The sequence below is a fragment of the Artemia franciscana genome, chromosome 16 (genome assembly GCF_032884065.1).
Source record: "Artemia franciscana chromosome 16, ASM3288406v1, whole genome shotgun sequence".
In the NCBI taxonomy this organism is placed as follows: Eukaryota; Metazoa; Arthropoda; class Branchiopoda; order Anostraca; family Artemiidae; genus Artemia; species Artemia franciscana.
In genome coordinates, this window is record NC_088878.1 from 4,753,209 (window position 1) to 4,769,622 (window position 16,414).

Below are 16,414 nucleotides of genomic sequence, written 5' to 3' on the forward strand. Positions count from 1 at the left end.
CAATGCCCTAAAAAGAAGAATATCGCTTTTAAAGGCATAATATCGCTTTTAAATTGTCATAATTAAAAAACTAATTGTTATAATTAACATTAAAGCAGTAAAATCAATGTAAAAAGAACTACCTTTTGGCTGTTTTCAGCTACTAAAAGGGCAAGATTGAGATCATAGGTTCCAAGAGAGCTACGGTACAGTGTTTCCACATCCACTAGCACCAAAAGATACTTCAAACTTTCCAAAAACAGCCTGGGAGCCGTTGGCTCTTCCTCTTCTTTGCCTATAAATAGGTTAAATCATTTAATCCGAAGTATAATTTGGTTTTATAACATATGGTTGTTTTCCTACAACTCGGAATGCACGATATCTCAAATTAGTTTCAATACTCTTGGAAAACCTGTCTAAGTCGAAGAAAAAGACATGTACAACTCGAAATAATGTTGCGGTTCTATTTTATCACTGTAGGTCCGAATGACCAGAAAATAGCTCTACAGCTCGAAATTCATTAGATTAGCTGGTTTTTTCCACTTTACCTCCACAAGTAAAGTGAAATAACATACAAGTTTTCTAATTTATCTCGAAGCTTTTTTAACGAACCTCTGTCAGTCGAAACCACGGTATGTAAGTCGCAATCAGATTCTGTTAATGTTCAGGTATCTATTTCTTAGCAAACTAAGTTTATTATTGACATTTAAAAGTCAAGTCTTGAAATTTGAAAGAAAAGTCTTGATGTGTCAAATTTATAATACACTAATAAAGTTATTCTTAGCTTTGTAATGGCTGTAGAGAGTAGAATTAGCAATTTTGTACCTCTGTAACTTGAATTTTTATTTGGCTTACTTCTGTAACTCGATACCTTTATAAGATAAATTTTATGTAGAATGGTATTTATAACTCAAACTATGCATAAGTCGAACTATACATAAATCGAAGAAAAATAGTGGTCTCGAGAATTTCAAGCTAGCGAGAGTCGATCATATATATATATATATATATATATATATATATATATATATATATATATATATATATATATATATATATACATATATATATATATATATATATATATATATATATATATATATATATATATATATATATATATATATATATGGGATCCATAATAGAGTCCTTTCGGCTTATATATTTATATATATATATATATATATATATATATATATATATATATATAAATATACATATATATATATATATAAGCCGAAAGGACTCTATAATGGATCCCATATATATATATATATATATATATATATATATATATATATATATATATATATATATATATATATATATATATATATATATATATATATATATGGGATCCATAATAGAGTCCTTTCGGCTTATATATATATATATATATATATATATATATAAATATACATATATATATATATATATATATATATAAATATATATATATATATATATATATATATATATAAATATACATATATATATATATATATAAATATATATATATATATATATATATATATATATATATATATATATAATAAAATATATATATATATAAGCCGAAAGGACTCTATTATGGATCCCAGGTTCTGTTTTTCAGAAGAAGAAGAAGACACCCAATTCTTAAGAGAAGGGTTACGCAAGTAGATTTATGAGTATCAAATCAGCCAAAACATAATTTCTTATTTTCGAACCGACTTCTTCACCTAAAACTTCATTCCGCCCAGAGCCTTTACTCGTGCTGATTGAGGGAAAGAAGGTTTCGCCTGGATCCATAACTCAATTATCTCAGTATTACCTACGGAAATGATCTCAAAGGCTCAAAGCCTCTCGTGTTTGACTAAATTATTTCCAGTCTACGTTTAAGCTACGCAAAATTGTTAGCCCTTAACTTTAAATTTAATAAACATATTTTGGGCCGTTTATTTTTAGCTGTTGCACTCCAAGTATCTACTACGCTTCCCTAGTAAGTCATTGGCTTGCAATTTTAAATAAGCCCTGTATTGGTTTAAACCTGTGTTACCTGAAATTTGGGCCTCCCATTGTATTTACCAAACACATTTGTATTGGATAAATACCACGTTGATGACCCTTTTGTTTGTATCTGAAAAACAGTCGATAAAGAAGTATGGAAACGTGTCCTTGCCGTTGACATTACTCCTTGAGGTTTAAATTGTAATAACTGTGTTTATTTATAATATATCTCTTTTTTCTTTTACTGTAAATTTATATACTATATTTGTGTTTCAGTGCTCCACTTTTTCTTTTTTGTGTTGTTGTAAGCAGGTTTCTAATAAATTAGTTCATTAGTTTTTCTGTATGAAAGTTTAAGCCAGTAAGAAGAGCAAAAAAAAATTTGAGTCACAATATCTTTTAAAGTACACTCTCTGTTTTTCTACGTTTGGAATTTCTATCCCTACAGTAATGCAAAAGATCGAAGATGAAGCAAACCAAATAAAGCTCACATTCAGCCAGGAGAAAACTGTCTTGTTCAGGGTTAACTTCCTTAAACGGCCAGTTCCAGACCCGCCATGCAATGGACCGATAGCTGTAAAATCAGAGAAGATTCTAGGTGTCGACCTGGACCCTGACCTCAAATGGAATACCTACGTATCGACAATTGTTTCTAAAACCACCTACCTCTAAACATCTTTCACCTGCCTTTGCCGTTTTGGCATGACAACTCATATCATGGTTGTATGCTACAAATCTTACATTAGACCACTCAGAGAATATGCTTGCCCAGTGTGGCAGAGCGCACTGACCATCGACTAAAGCGACAAAATAGAAAGATTGCAGAAGAGAACCTGCAAAATAATATTAGGAAGTGGCTATGTTGACTACGAGACGAGCCTCAAAGTTGGAGTCCCTTAAAGAGAGAAGGCATAAATTGGTTGTGGATTTCGGCCGAAAAATTCTTGACTCGGAGACACACCGTGATCTTCTTCCGGGTTTTGAGACACGCCAAACTAAACATTCCACTCACGGCTCAGAGAGAGAACAAAAAACGATGCAAAGCTGGAACAACGGACGATGATGACGGCCGGTGATGGTGACTTGGAAAATAGTTTTTAACAAACCACGTGTGCACAATTCAATTTTTTAGGTGTTTTTAAACGATTGTTTTTGATCTCCGCTGTTATTTGTGTAAATGACAAGAATATTAAGGCAAAATAAAGTGAATTTGAATTTGAACTTAGAACCTTTTTAATACCATTTTACTAACTACTCATTTACCACTCGGTCAATTGTCGAAGTGAATAAGTTAACTTAATTTTGTGCTGGTCAGGCAGGGGGTTACCCACTTTCACCATCTAACGTACATATCAGAACGTCCCTAACGTACATATCAGAACGTCACGTGTGTCAGCAGTTCTGCCACAGTTGGTCAAGTCGATACAATACTTGGCATAGTTTTGACCTGCTTGGTACGTGCTATCTAGTGCACGTGATTTCTGAAACTCGGCAACCCTTGAAAAAAGGAAGATCTTATGACCTTTACAATAGCGTCACCAATATTAGATAATTTACTTACGTCTTAACTCCAAAATAAGTCTAAGTGCTCCATCGTAATCCGGCTTGGTCATTTTGACATAACAGGTTAAAATCGGTAAAATGTAGTTTTGAATGGATCGTCTTTCAAAAATCTGGAAAAAAGCTCATATAGAAAATGGGCACATCTCATATTGAGGTTCTTATTCAGTAAAACAGCTCACAATGCTCGGGTACATGAGCAGAGGGAGAGGGAGGAGTTTATCTGATCAAAACCTTGTGATACTTAACTTTTTTTTTCATTCATTTTTCGAACGCTTAGACTGTGTTGGGTATTTTGACCAATTTAAGTCCCTTGAAATAGATGTGCAAGTTTTCGATTTCTTCATTGTTTTTCATTTTAAACTTTATCACTAAATAAAAATATAAAATAAAATCGAACGTCTGGGGATTCTTTCGAAAATGTTGCATGTTACTTTTTGTATTTTCAGTTTTTCTTGGGAGGGGGGGGTATTCCTTAAGTTAAAAAAATTCTTATTGATGGTTCTCTGTAATTCTTTAAATTTGCTAGAGCACACCAAGAAAAGGCCGCGCGCAGTCCATCATATGCTAACATAATTGCGCACTTCTGACCGTATTTCCGACCAAACCCTTTCCACCACCAACTCGGTCTATTTCCTCTCCAAGTCATGACATAATTTCAGAAAACTTAGAGTTAAGAGGGGGGGGGGGTAACTTTCTGAATATACCTTACAAAATAAATCCAGAGGGTTGAGCCTCCAAACTTCTGTAAACACTTTGTTTTCAAACAGAACTTGAAATCAAGCAACGAGCATTTTCTTCAGTATTTTTAAGTAATCTGCACTTAACATGAGAAAACAAAATTCCGTTTTATGTTGAAATTAGACAAGAAATTTATTTAGCTCCAGAAATAAGTGTGTTGAGCACGAAACAACGATAAAATTGATCCACTGAAATTGCTTTGCGCGAATGTATGTACCCGAAAAATACCCATTTCCATTGTCTGTATGACAGCCTTATACGATTTCCTGCGATTAAGGCCGGAGGAAGGTGTTGGTTTGAATCTGAAGACATACTTTAAACAAAAAACGAAACGAGACTTAAAAGTGGAATATGACAATCTATTCTAGAAACAAATAATCTATACGCTATCTGATTATTCTCCAGACTTCTATGGAATACGCTGAACCCTAGCTTACAATCTCTACCATACGTAAATGTGGTTCAAAAACTCCTTCTAATGGAGACAGCAGACATAAAAGGAATTCGAAAAATCAATAGATACAAAACTGAAGCTCCAAATTTTGAAATAAAATATTAAATAAATTCTAAAATGTTACCTATAAACTAATAGTCCCCTCCTCCTTTGCATTATAGTTAGAGAAATTAAGTTTCCTTAAATAAAAAAGGCACCAATGGGATTCGAACCCATGATCTCCTGCTTACTAGGCAGGCGCTTTAACCAACTAAGCCATGGCGCCTTGTTCTTGTTAATTATTCGCAAATAAGTTGAAATTTCAAGTCTGCTCCCCACAATTATTCTAAGGAGATGGGCAATTGAGTGAGGAGGAAGTTCTTTTCGAAAGCTAATCCCAACATTGAGGCTATTGAGAAGGAAACCCGTTAAGGAAACAATTCTCAGACCTTTTGCATTTGGTAAACGTATCACAGTTCATATAATTGACTTACCAATAAAGTGGACATACTGCTTTAATGCCTTTTTTTACGCTGTTTATGGATATAATAACCGCTTCTGTCGCAAATTCAAATTTAAGCACTTTTTGAGCTCTTACAAGGGACAAATTTTCAATTAAAGTATGAGTTATCGGTCGTTTTTGGCAAACTAATACTACGTTTTATCAGTGCCAAAATTGATCACATAGAATTTATATATCGGAGTATCCTTCTACTGGCCGTAGACCCGTTGTTTTGTTCTTATATTATATAACATAGACAACATATGTGGCCAGAGTATCCTTACCCTGACCGCAGATTCGTTGTTTTGTTCTTATATTATATAACATAGACCACATATGTGGCCAGAGTATCCTTACCCTGACCGCAGATTCGTTGTTTTGTTCTTATATTATATAACATAGACCACATATGTGGCCAGAGTATCCTTACCCTGACCGCAGATTCGTTGTTTTGTTCTTATATTATATAACATAGACAACATATGTGGCCAGAGTATCCTTACCCTGACCGCAGATTCGTTGTTTTGTTCTTATATTATATAACATAGACCACATATGTGGCCAGAGTATCCTTACCCTGACCGCAGATTCGTTGTTTTGTTCTTATATTATATAACATAGACAACATATGTGGCCAGAGTATCCTTACCCTGACCGCAGATTCGTTGTTTTGTTCTTATATTATATAACATAGACCACATATGTGGCCAGAGTATCCTTACCCTGACCGCAGATTCGTTGTTTTGTTCTTATATTATATAACATAGACAACATATGTGGCCAGAGTATCCTTACCCTGACCGCAGATTCGTTGTTTTGTTCTTATATTATATAACATAGACCACATATGTGGCCAGAGTATCCTTACCCTGACCGCAGATTCGTTGTTTTGTTCTTATATTATATAACATAGACCACATATGTGGCCAGAGTATCCTTACCCTGACCGCAGATTCGTTGTTTTGTTCTTATATTATATAACATAGACAACATATGTGGCCAGAGTATCCTTACCCTGACCGCAGATTCGTTGTTTTGTTCTTATATTATATAACATAGACCACATATGTGGCCAGAGTATCCTTACCCTGACCGCAGATTCGTTGTTTTGTTCTTATATTATATAACATAGACAACATATGTGGCCAGAGTATCCTTACCCTGACCGCAGATTCGTTGTTTTGTTCTTATATTATATAACATAGACCACATATGTGGCCAGAGTATCCTTACCCTGACCGCAGATTCGTTGTTTTGTTCTTATATTATATAACACAGACCACATATGTGGCCGTAAACCACGTAAAATTTATATCGGAGTATCCTTCTACTGGCCGTAGACTCGTTGTTTTGTTCTTTTATTATATAACATAGAACACATATGTGGCTGTAGATCACATAGAATTCCTATCAGAGTATCCTTCTACTGGCCGTAGACTCATTGTTTTGTTCTTATAGTATATAACATAGACCACATATGTGGCCATAGATCACATAGAATTTTGTTTTGTTCTTATATTATATAGCATAGACCACAAATGTGGCCGTAGACCGCATAAAATTTATATCAGATCATTCTTTTACTGGTCGTACATCCGTTGTTTTGTTCTTACATCATATAACATAGACCACATATATGGCCGCAGATCACATAGAATTTCTATCAGATTATCCTTTTACTGGCCGTAGACCCGTTGTTTTATTCTTATATTATATAACATAGACCACATATGTGGCCGTAGACCACATACAATTTATATGAGAGTATCCTTCTACTGGCCGTAGACCCGTTGTTTTATTCATATATTATACAACATAGACCACATATGTGGCCGTAGATCATATAGAATTTATATAAGAGTATCCTTCTACAGGCCATAGACCCGTTGTTTTGTTCTTATATTATATAACACAGACCACATATGTGGCGGTAATCCACATAAAATTTATATCAGAGTATCGTTCTACTTGTCGTAGACCCGTTGTTTTGTTCTTATATAATATAACATAGACCACAAATGTGGCCGTAGATCACATAAAATTTATATCACAGTATCCTTCTACTGATTGTATACCCGTTGTTTTGTTCTTATATTATATAACATAGACCACATATGTGGCCGTATATGACATAGAATGTATATCAGAGTATCCTTCTACTGGCCGTAGACTCGTTGTTGTGTTCTTATATTATGCAACATAGACCACATATGTGGCCGTAGACCACATAGAATTTATATCAGAGTATCCTTGTACTGGCCTTAGACCCGTTGTTTTTTTTTATATTATATTATATAGACCACATATGTGGCCTTAGAACACATAGAATTTATATCAGATTATCCTTTTACTGGCCGTAAGCCCGTTTTTTGTTCTTATATTATACTACAAAGACCACATATGTGGCCGTTGACCACATACAATTTATATCAGAGTATCCTTCTACTGGAAGTAGACCCATTGTTTTGTTCTTCATTTTGAAATATTTTCTCTTGGTTTTTTCATGTTTGGCAGTTTGGCTTTAGATCTTTACTCAGTTATACAAGTCTTAAAGTGGGAACAAAAGCGCCAAAAACAAATCAAAAAATGGATTATTACACAAGAACTAGCAAATAAATACAACTTAGTATGTGTTTTGGCTAGCAAAAGGTGGCTTCACCAACTTCTTGTCGTCTCCCTCCACTTGATCGAGCCCTCGGCCCTTGCAGTTGGTGCAATATGCAACTCTACGTTATGATCTCACCCTATGTGTAAATAACAAGTTTTTCGGTAAATTTTTTTTTTTTAATTACAAAAACAAGCACTCCTTTGATTAAAAAAAATGGTAGAATTACTAGAATTACCGAAGCTACATAAAAAATTAAGAAAGATTTCCTCCTCAACTTTGAAGTTCCCTTACTGACCCCTCCCCCAATAGAAAATTCAAGGTCCTCTTGTAACAAGCCCCCTATATCCGTATATAACTTATATATATCCCCCATACGTAGTACCAGGAGAACGAGCTTCGATCGGTCCTTCAATTCAACCCATTCCATGTGGGGCACAATCACCCTTGGGGAAAAATGATGCAAGTTGCTCTTTGGATACGCGTTAACGTGACGTCATTCAGGTAAAAATTTCCCCCCAAAATTGAGGTTCTAAATAAATTTAACCAAAGTCCTGACCTACCTAAATTATTTTTTGCAGTTCAGAAAATATTAAAGTGGCAATTTTCAGAAAAATTATCGAGCCGTTTTCGAGAAAAAAAATACAATAACTTATAGAGGCATTTTAAAAGAACTTGACATTAAAAAAAATTGTGAGGAAAATGTAAAAACCGTGTAACAGATAAAAAAAAGATAAAAAAATGATGAAGTCAGAAAAACGAAGAACCAATAAAAGTAAATGTATCAGTTACATCCTTTAAACTTGGGACAAGATAAGTCTGCGAACCAGGATTAGAACATCGGAGGTTACAGATCAAATATGGTTTTGAAGCACGGGCGCTCCGAAAAACCGATGAAGATTTGCTAGATATTTTCTAGAGAAATTACCTACGGATTGTTTTGGGTACCCGAAACACTGACCGTATTTCAAACAATAGGCTGTACGAAAAGTGTGGTTCAATTTCGCTTTTCAGGGCTATAATGAGAGAAAAGTTCAGACAGCTAGGGCACGTTCTGCGGATGAAGGATGACAGATTGCCAAAGATTGTCCTTTTCGGCCAACCGTCTAGGGATAAACAGAAAGCAGGTCGTCCACGGTTGGAGTGGGAGAATGTCGTAAAGAAAGATTCAAGGGCAATAGGACCTTCCTGGTAGGGTGTAAAGAGGGAGGCTGTGTTGGCCTCAGGCAGCTTGGTGCCAAAGTGAATGGTTAGTAGTAGTAATAGTATATTCTTTTTAACATTTGACTGGAAATCTCGATTAGTTAACTTGTTTCCCCGGATGAGTTACGGTGAACGCACCTTTTGGTTACTCATCTTAAAAGTGTGTATTTTGAAGTAATTTTCCCTGATTCAGACTGAAGAGGTGAGTGGGTGGGGTCAGAGTCAGGTGTCTAGGGAACCAATTTGTTCCATACCTTCTGAAGACCAGAACACAAATTGCACTTTACAGAAAAAAAAACAACATCTAAAACGTTTTTACTTTGTTTTTACTTGTTTAAAATGATTGTACTAGATATATGAAGGGGGAATGCCTCCCCCTTGCACTCCAATTACAGCGAGAGTGTCTGGTGCCCTGTTTAAGAGTAACAAGATATTAGAAGGCAAGCAGCCCTCTTATCAAGCCCATTCATTTTCAGAACGCATCCAGTCAAAATTTTGAGACAGCCATTTTGTGCAGCATAGTAATACGGTCCAGCAACTATGTCTTTGGGGATATTAGGCATGTCAACCCCCAAATTTATGCATTTGGCTCATTATGCTTTAAAACCAATTGTTGCTTTAAAATAAATCAAAAGGCATTGTGTTTATGTTTGCCAATAAGACAGCTCAGCAATATATCGAGAACGACTGGGGGTATTAAGTTGAAACTTTCGGGGATACTACTATCACTACTTCTGTTCTTACAATTTAAAGAAATAAAAAGAGTGTAAGTTTATCCAGGATGTCAAAGAGCATAGATAGAATCTTTTGGAATGTAATAAGTTGTATTTTTCAGGTTAACTTCAGAAGCTATAAAATTGAACTAAAAATAATATTGTTTGTGTCAAGATGAAAATAGTTGAAAAAGTTTTTCCAACATACAAATAGCAACCCATACTATGGATTCTTGTAGAAAAAAAAAAGTTGTAAAGATATACAGTATTATTTTTTCCATAAAAAAGACTATGTTGATAAAAAAAAAATAATGTAAAAAAAAATTCCACATGACGAGTTTTTCAAAGAAAAGTAAAGAGGTCCATTAAGCCAAGAATGAGCGAAAAGTAAGTCAAATAATCTTCCAAGCGTAAAACTACCACATATCGCTATCAATAAATAAATGAAACTCAAAAGAAACAGAAATTACAATAAATAGCCGAGTCAAACTCAAAACGAGCAAAAATTAACATGAGTAGGGCTGATAGCCCCGTTCCTTCTAAAGACCAGAAACAAATTTGCGCTTTACTGAAAACAAAATACGTTTGAAAAGTTTTCACCTTTCTTACTTTCATATACAAAAAATTATCAAAATCTTAAGGAACAAATGTCAGTGTAAGTCCATTTAACTGACAATCCACGGTCATTTTTTTTTACTCTTATGAATATCTTTTTTTTTCATGCTGGAGCAAAAAAAAGTTAATGTTGTTTTGGTGCTCGAAGCAATAAAAAAGCCTTTTTGTTGTTATGAAGATTGTATTGGTATTGGAGCATCAGATGAATAATTAGAAGAAAACCTGAAAACCTGCTAGAAGCCGAAAGGAGTCTATTTGGGATTCCAAATTCTTCTGTTTACAGAAGAATAAGAAGGCTTAAAAATCTTGAAGCTAAATTTTTTCAATTATCACATTAACAACAACATCAGGAATAAAAATAAATTTAGTGCTATATAGTATTACCTTCCTAAGTTCAGAACAAATGTAGTCAACTTTATTCGGCGTCCATGTTTTTTTCGACATTTGAGAACTGAATTCTGCATAAGATACGTCTTCTCCTCTGAAAAAAAGAAATGATTATTTTTTTCTTCCATTTATTATTATCTTTTGGTTGATAACTAATTGTTAATAGCTAATTAAAGTAATAGATAATTTGCTAAACATACACTAAACACTGGAAACAAGTCAACTCAATAACTACATTTATAAAAATAAAAATAATTTACAAATGGTTAAAGTAGAAATTCCAGATCAGGAACATGATGAATTTTCCATGGGAGAGGGGCAAAAATTTGTGAGTAAAACAAATTATCACAGCAAAAAGACGCCTAAGGTGTACACAGCAGCGTAGCTAGACTTATAGAAAGATAATATAGCTTTTTATTGGTTGTAATAACGTTTTTTTCTGTCTTTTTTTGCCGGGTCTTTAGAGTCCCGTATTTGGGTTGGTTAAGTGGTATCAGGTTGCTCTTTTTTTTAATCTATGTTTGATTGAGTTTTTTTTTATATGTTTTGTTCGGTACTCGTTGATTAAACGAAATACACCCAAGGAGTGAAGTTTATATAATAATTTAATTTGGGCCATATTTACACATTACGGGAGAGGGGTAAAATATTTAGACAGCGCCCCTAACCTAGCAGACCCTAACCCCCAAACTCCTCTCTATTGTGAAAATATAGAGCCTAAATTATACAAGTCCAATGCATTCTAGGACCCATCACTTGTCTTAGTGGCTATGAAACCGGTCGGTTTTCTGAGATCATCTATTAGTATTTGTACATAGAAGTTTTTATTCCAAAGTTCATCGTCTAAATTACAAATTTTACTGCAATAATTTTCACATTTTCATAATTTAAACATATCCATTATATCTAATATTTAATATTTTAATATATTAACCAATTTAATTTTATGACAATACAAATTAAATTAATATAATATACAGTTGTTTGATTCATATATAATTAATTAAGACATAATATCGATATAAAATTGAATCAATATATTTAATCAAATTTATGTATGTTATATTTAAAACCGTATTGAAATTAGTCACTTTATCAGGAAGTCAGATTTGAAATGAGGACTAAATTTACTGCCACACTTGCATACCTTGCAACCCCAGATACCAAATAAATAATTCAGGTTCAATCTTTCGTTTTCTAGTGATTTCTGTAAACTTTGCATTGATGAGGGGTTATTAACGTGCTGTTTTGACGGAGGAAGTTAGTTGGTGCTAGGCGTTTGAATGTGCACATCTATCTTGAGCAAGATTCCGAGTCCTAAAACTTCTTAAGATTTTTACTGCTACTGGCGACTCATCACAGCACCGATCCAACCTGACGCCTACAAAACAACCCACTTTCCTCTTCCCCCCTTCCCCCAAGATATTTCAATTTACTTTAAATCCTATCTTATGACCTCTTTTCATCCCATTCGGGGTCAACCTGCTTTTCGTTTGGTCCTAGATAGATGGACAAAAAGGACGATCTTTGGGCATCCTAGCACTATAGTCCTAGAAAGTAGGATAAAACAACATTTTCGGACAGCTTGAAGTTTGAAATATGGTCAGTAAAAGGGGTACCCAATTCTATCCGTAGACAATTCCTCAGGAGAACATCTACCAAATTATCATATGTCTTCCGATTTTAGATTCACTTGGCGGGTGGATTTTGAGGTAGGGCATTACGTGTACCGTCCTTGAGCGAGTTGACTCACTGCTAAGACCAGTAGGACTAAGTTAGGACACTTAGTCCTAACTCAGCACAACTAGCTAGTATCCTTAGAACTTAGTAGTCCCAAGTAGTTCTACTGGTCGTAGTTATCAGCACTGGAGCTAGGGACCCAGAGACCACTAATACTAGATTGAACACTGTTACCTCAAGAATAAAACGATAAATTTTGAAGCTGAACCTTTCATTTTAGGAACAAAAACACCTTCACTCTACACCCTTCCCTCCTAGCCTTTAGATCAAAAATAAAAATTTCAGACATGAAAGATTGGAGGACGAATCTTACATTTGTTGTGACAAAAATATCATTGTTCTACTGTGAAACCTCTCTAAACCAAAAGCGGCTTCAAATTTCCAAAATATACCAAAAACACCATTCCTGGACTTCAAGTTTCCTAGGATCAGTACTTCCTTGAATCTAAAAACAAAATATGATTTCTGGAGATTCAAAATTAAATTTTCGGAAGATAGATGATAACTTCGAAAAATTTTTCGAATATCTAAAGGAAATAACTAGTCCTAGACTCAGCACTCTTTTGTCTCTAGAGCAGAGTCTAACCTAGTTGCCAACAGAAAGCACTCGTATGGAATTCAAATTTTCAAAATACCCTCAGAAAATTAATCCTAGGATTGGTACTTTCTTAAAATATAATTTCTGGGGATTCAAACTTTAATTTTCGGAACAAAGATGCTAACCCGCAAAAAATTCCTATCCCAAAAGAATTAGTCCTGGATTTCAGATTTTCCAAATATCTAAAAAATAACTAGTCCTAGGCTCAGCATACTTTTGTCTCTGGAGCCTAGTCTACCCAAGTACTGAAAGCATTCGTCCAGTTCTAGGTCAAGGAGACTTTGTGTCTAAAGCCAAAATATAATTTCTGAAGGCCTGAATTTGAATTTTTCGAAGAGACATTGTTGCTCTACAGTTGTGCTTTCCTCCGAAAAGGATTAGTCTAGGATTTAAAATTTATCGAACATCCCAAAAGTAAAAGTCCTAGATTCTACAGTCTCTTGCCTGTAGAGCAGCGATTCCCAATGTAATCGAAGTGAACTCCATTCGTAAACGGGGGTTCAACAAAATAAGAAGCCATTTTTCGAATATGCGATAATTTGCACAATGTGTGATGAAAACGATGAAGACTTGCGACGATTACCCTCACAAACTGAAATACGCTGGATGTCGAAAGGTGCATGTTTAAAAAGATTTTACGCAATTCTTGTAGCAGTTTGAAAAGTAGCCTAAAGATCCAAATTTTTAAAGAAAAGCTAATTAATTTGAAAGCAGTCATCGCATATTTGACAGATTTCTTGAAAAAAACTTAAGATAATAGCTTAAACCTGCAAGGGATAGCCTCAATGCAAAAAAAAACAATAACAAAGAGTAAAATTTTTAACTCTTCCTGGAAAATTTGAAATTTATTAAGCAAATTAATAGTTAGTGCGAGTTTCCCCACTTTTCAAACTTATTACAGGTAGAACACCTTGACCTGAATATTCAGAGACATATTCAGCATTACTCGCCCTGCATGATGACCTGCAAGATCAGACTTGAAAACATTCTGATGATGGAAATACCACCATGGACTTATATAAATCCATTTATATAAATTCATGTGATGAAATAGAAGTGGAGAACATGATACTGCAAGAGGAGCTACTTGAGCGTAGCACTAGGGAGGATCTGAAGGTGAAATTTAGAGGAGGGTATCAAATATTTTGGTTTATGAAAACAAGAAAGGAAATAATAAATGAAGAGGGAAAAATCAAATAGGTGAAAAAACGAAGATTTTGTCAGCCAGTAGCAAAATATGCAGATGAAAATCAAGCAAATATTTCGACAAGGACCTCTGCCAAGTCGTCCTCAGTGCTAAAAAAATATAAGAAAAAGAAAAAAACAAACAAAAAATAACAACAACTAAATCTAACCTCCTTAAGTGAACTCTACGAGAGGAGAAAAGACACTGAATCAAAAGACAAAAACCAGCTTGAGATCAATGAAAGAGAAGTTACCAATTGGATCGAATAAATATTCTTTGCCTTGAAACAGATTTTGCCTGTCTACAATTTCGATTTTCATTAGATATGCGGACAGGCTGTCTTAAATTGGACTGGGCGAAAATATTCATAGAGTCTTTTAATATTAAGTTGTTATAAATTGGGCTTAAGGAAGGCAAAAATACTTCAAAACATCCTAGAATGTGGGGAATAGCGATACAGCTTTTGGTAGCGTTTACCTCGTTATATCGTGTCGATAAAAGTTTTAGTTTCGTTACAAATCTTTCTTAAAAAAAGAAGCAGATTGAATATCACAGAACCTGAAGGGCATCCAGTACATCCCTCTATTAAAATTATGACTATTTTGTTACTGTCATTGTAGAAGTTATGCTGATAACGTTTCTGACCTTATAGTTACGTCATTACATTATTACGGTTTACGTTGATTACGTTACAGTTACTGTCCTGATCATTAATTTTAATTACATTACAGCTGTTGTCGCATAACGTAATATGAAAACAAAAATAATTAATAGTATAATGAATAAATATAACAGAACTGTTTTTCTACTGTTTTTCTTTTCAATTTTGCCATTCCGAATGGGGTGTTTTCTAAATAAAATAAGTGAAAGTTGATTGGTTTCTTGTGCTGTTAGTAGATGTCAAGACAGCAAAGTTTTCAAAAATGTCAAAAAGATGGAATCCTTTTTTTCACTGGTCAGTGATTAAATTTACTTTTTTGACACCCATTAACAGACAATCAATTCATTAATTGACCAACCAATGCTCACTTTATTTTCAGAAACAACTAATTCATGGTCGAAACTCAGCTGTAACAAAAATTTCCATAGTTAGTTCTAATCTTCATATTTTTTCTCGAGTTTCGGAAATATGGTAGAAACTTGACCGCATGGGGTCCACAAAAACCAGCAAAATTTAGAGAGTGGTCTATTAGAAAGAAAAATTTGGGGAACATCTGCTCTAGAGCCAAAATATAATTTCTGGGGGCCTAAAGCTTACATTTTTGGAATATAATAACTTCGCAGCCACAAAAATATATTATATAATCTGAATAATATTTAACTATACAAATATAAACGTATATATATATATATATTCAAGTGCCCCTGGAAGGGGGCAATTAGAAAAGAACCTTATCCAATACTATCTTTGACTGTCAAATTTCCTTATACCAAAAGTATTTGGCCAAACCATCTCAGTCTCCTGACAATGGCGGACAGCAAGAAATTTCTTGTTCAGATTCACATTATAGATTCATTACTAGTTCGTTAACTGAATTCGAGCCGAAAAATGGCATGTACGCATTACCATTCAAGGTCATAGACAAGGTAACAAGGACCTGCCATTCAATGGCAAGGTCATATTGTATAGTCATGGAATTTGAGCTGACAAATAAAACTTAGGCACTTCCAGTCAAAGAGGTCAAGAGAGCATTCTTGTGCCTTTAGGTGACATGTTTCATATCCTCACAGAAGAAAAGGGGCAATATATGCCACACAGACTCAGGGTTTGGTCTTCAGGGTGATTGCTTTTTGCGACCATAATGACTTTCAAAATTGACCAAAGGTGTCCCACGCTTTGCTTATTCTTATCTGAATTTCATTTGAAACTCCAACCTTGATATATTGAGTCTTGGGGACACAGTAAGTCTGCTACTCTGACAGCCTTTGCTGGTTGGTTCAGCAAGTAAGCCGTTCAACAGATGGCATTGGTTATTAACTCTTGAAGACAAATTTCAATTTTCTGTCTCAGAGGATCTCCATTGGCTCTTCTATTTTTATCCCCGCCCCTTTTATTCCCACCCTTTTCATTGGACTCTTTTTTCTCTTTACTTTATAAATCAAAATGAAGAAAGAGATCAATAAAATATTGCCCATTAATTTTACCGTTTCTCAGAGACAAAG

At 34.3% G+C, this 16,414-nt stretch overlaps 1 protein-coding gene and 1 non-coding gene across 4 annotated transcripts in view; both read right to left on the minus strand.

The window, feature by feature from the left end:
- The window catches only part of LOC136036935 (elongator complex protein 1-like), a 182,043-nt gene that overhangs the window by 40,796 nt on the left and 124,833 nt on the right, over positions 1-16,414 (minus strand). For all 3 annotated transcript variants that reach the window (XM_065719323.1, XM_065719322.1, XM_065719324.1), the window contains 3 exons: positions 10,725-10,821; positions 3,530-3,641; positions 123-274 (listed from right to left, as the gene is read on the minus strand). In XM_065719323.1, coding sequence (XP_065575395.1) covers positions 123-274; positions 3,530-3,641; positions 10,725-10,821 — 361 coding nt within the window. The remainder of the gene's footprint in view (positions 1-122; positions 275-3,529; positions 3,642-10,724; positions 10,822-16,414) is intronic.
- Trnat-agu (transfer RNA threonine (anticodon AGU)) lies at positions 4,915-4,988 on the minus strand. The gene has a single exon. It is a non-coding gene; the product is annotated as a tRNA-Thr (tRNA).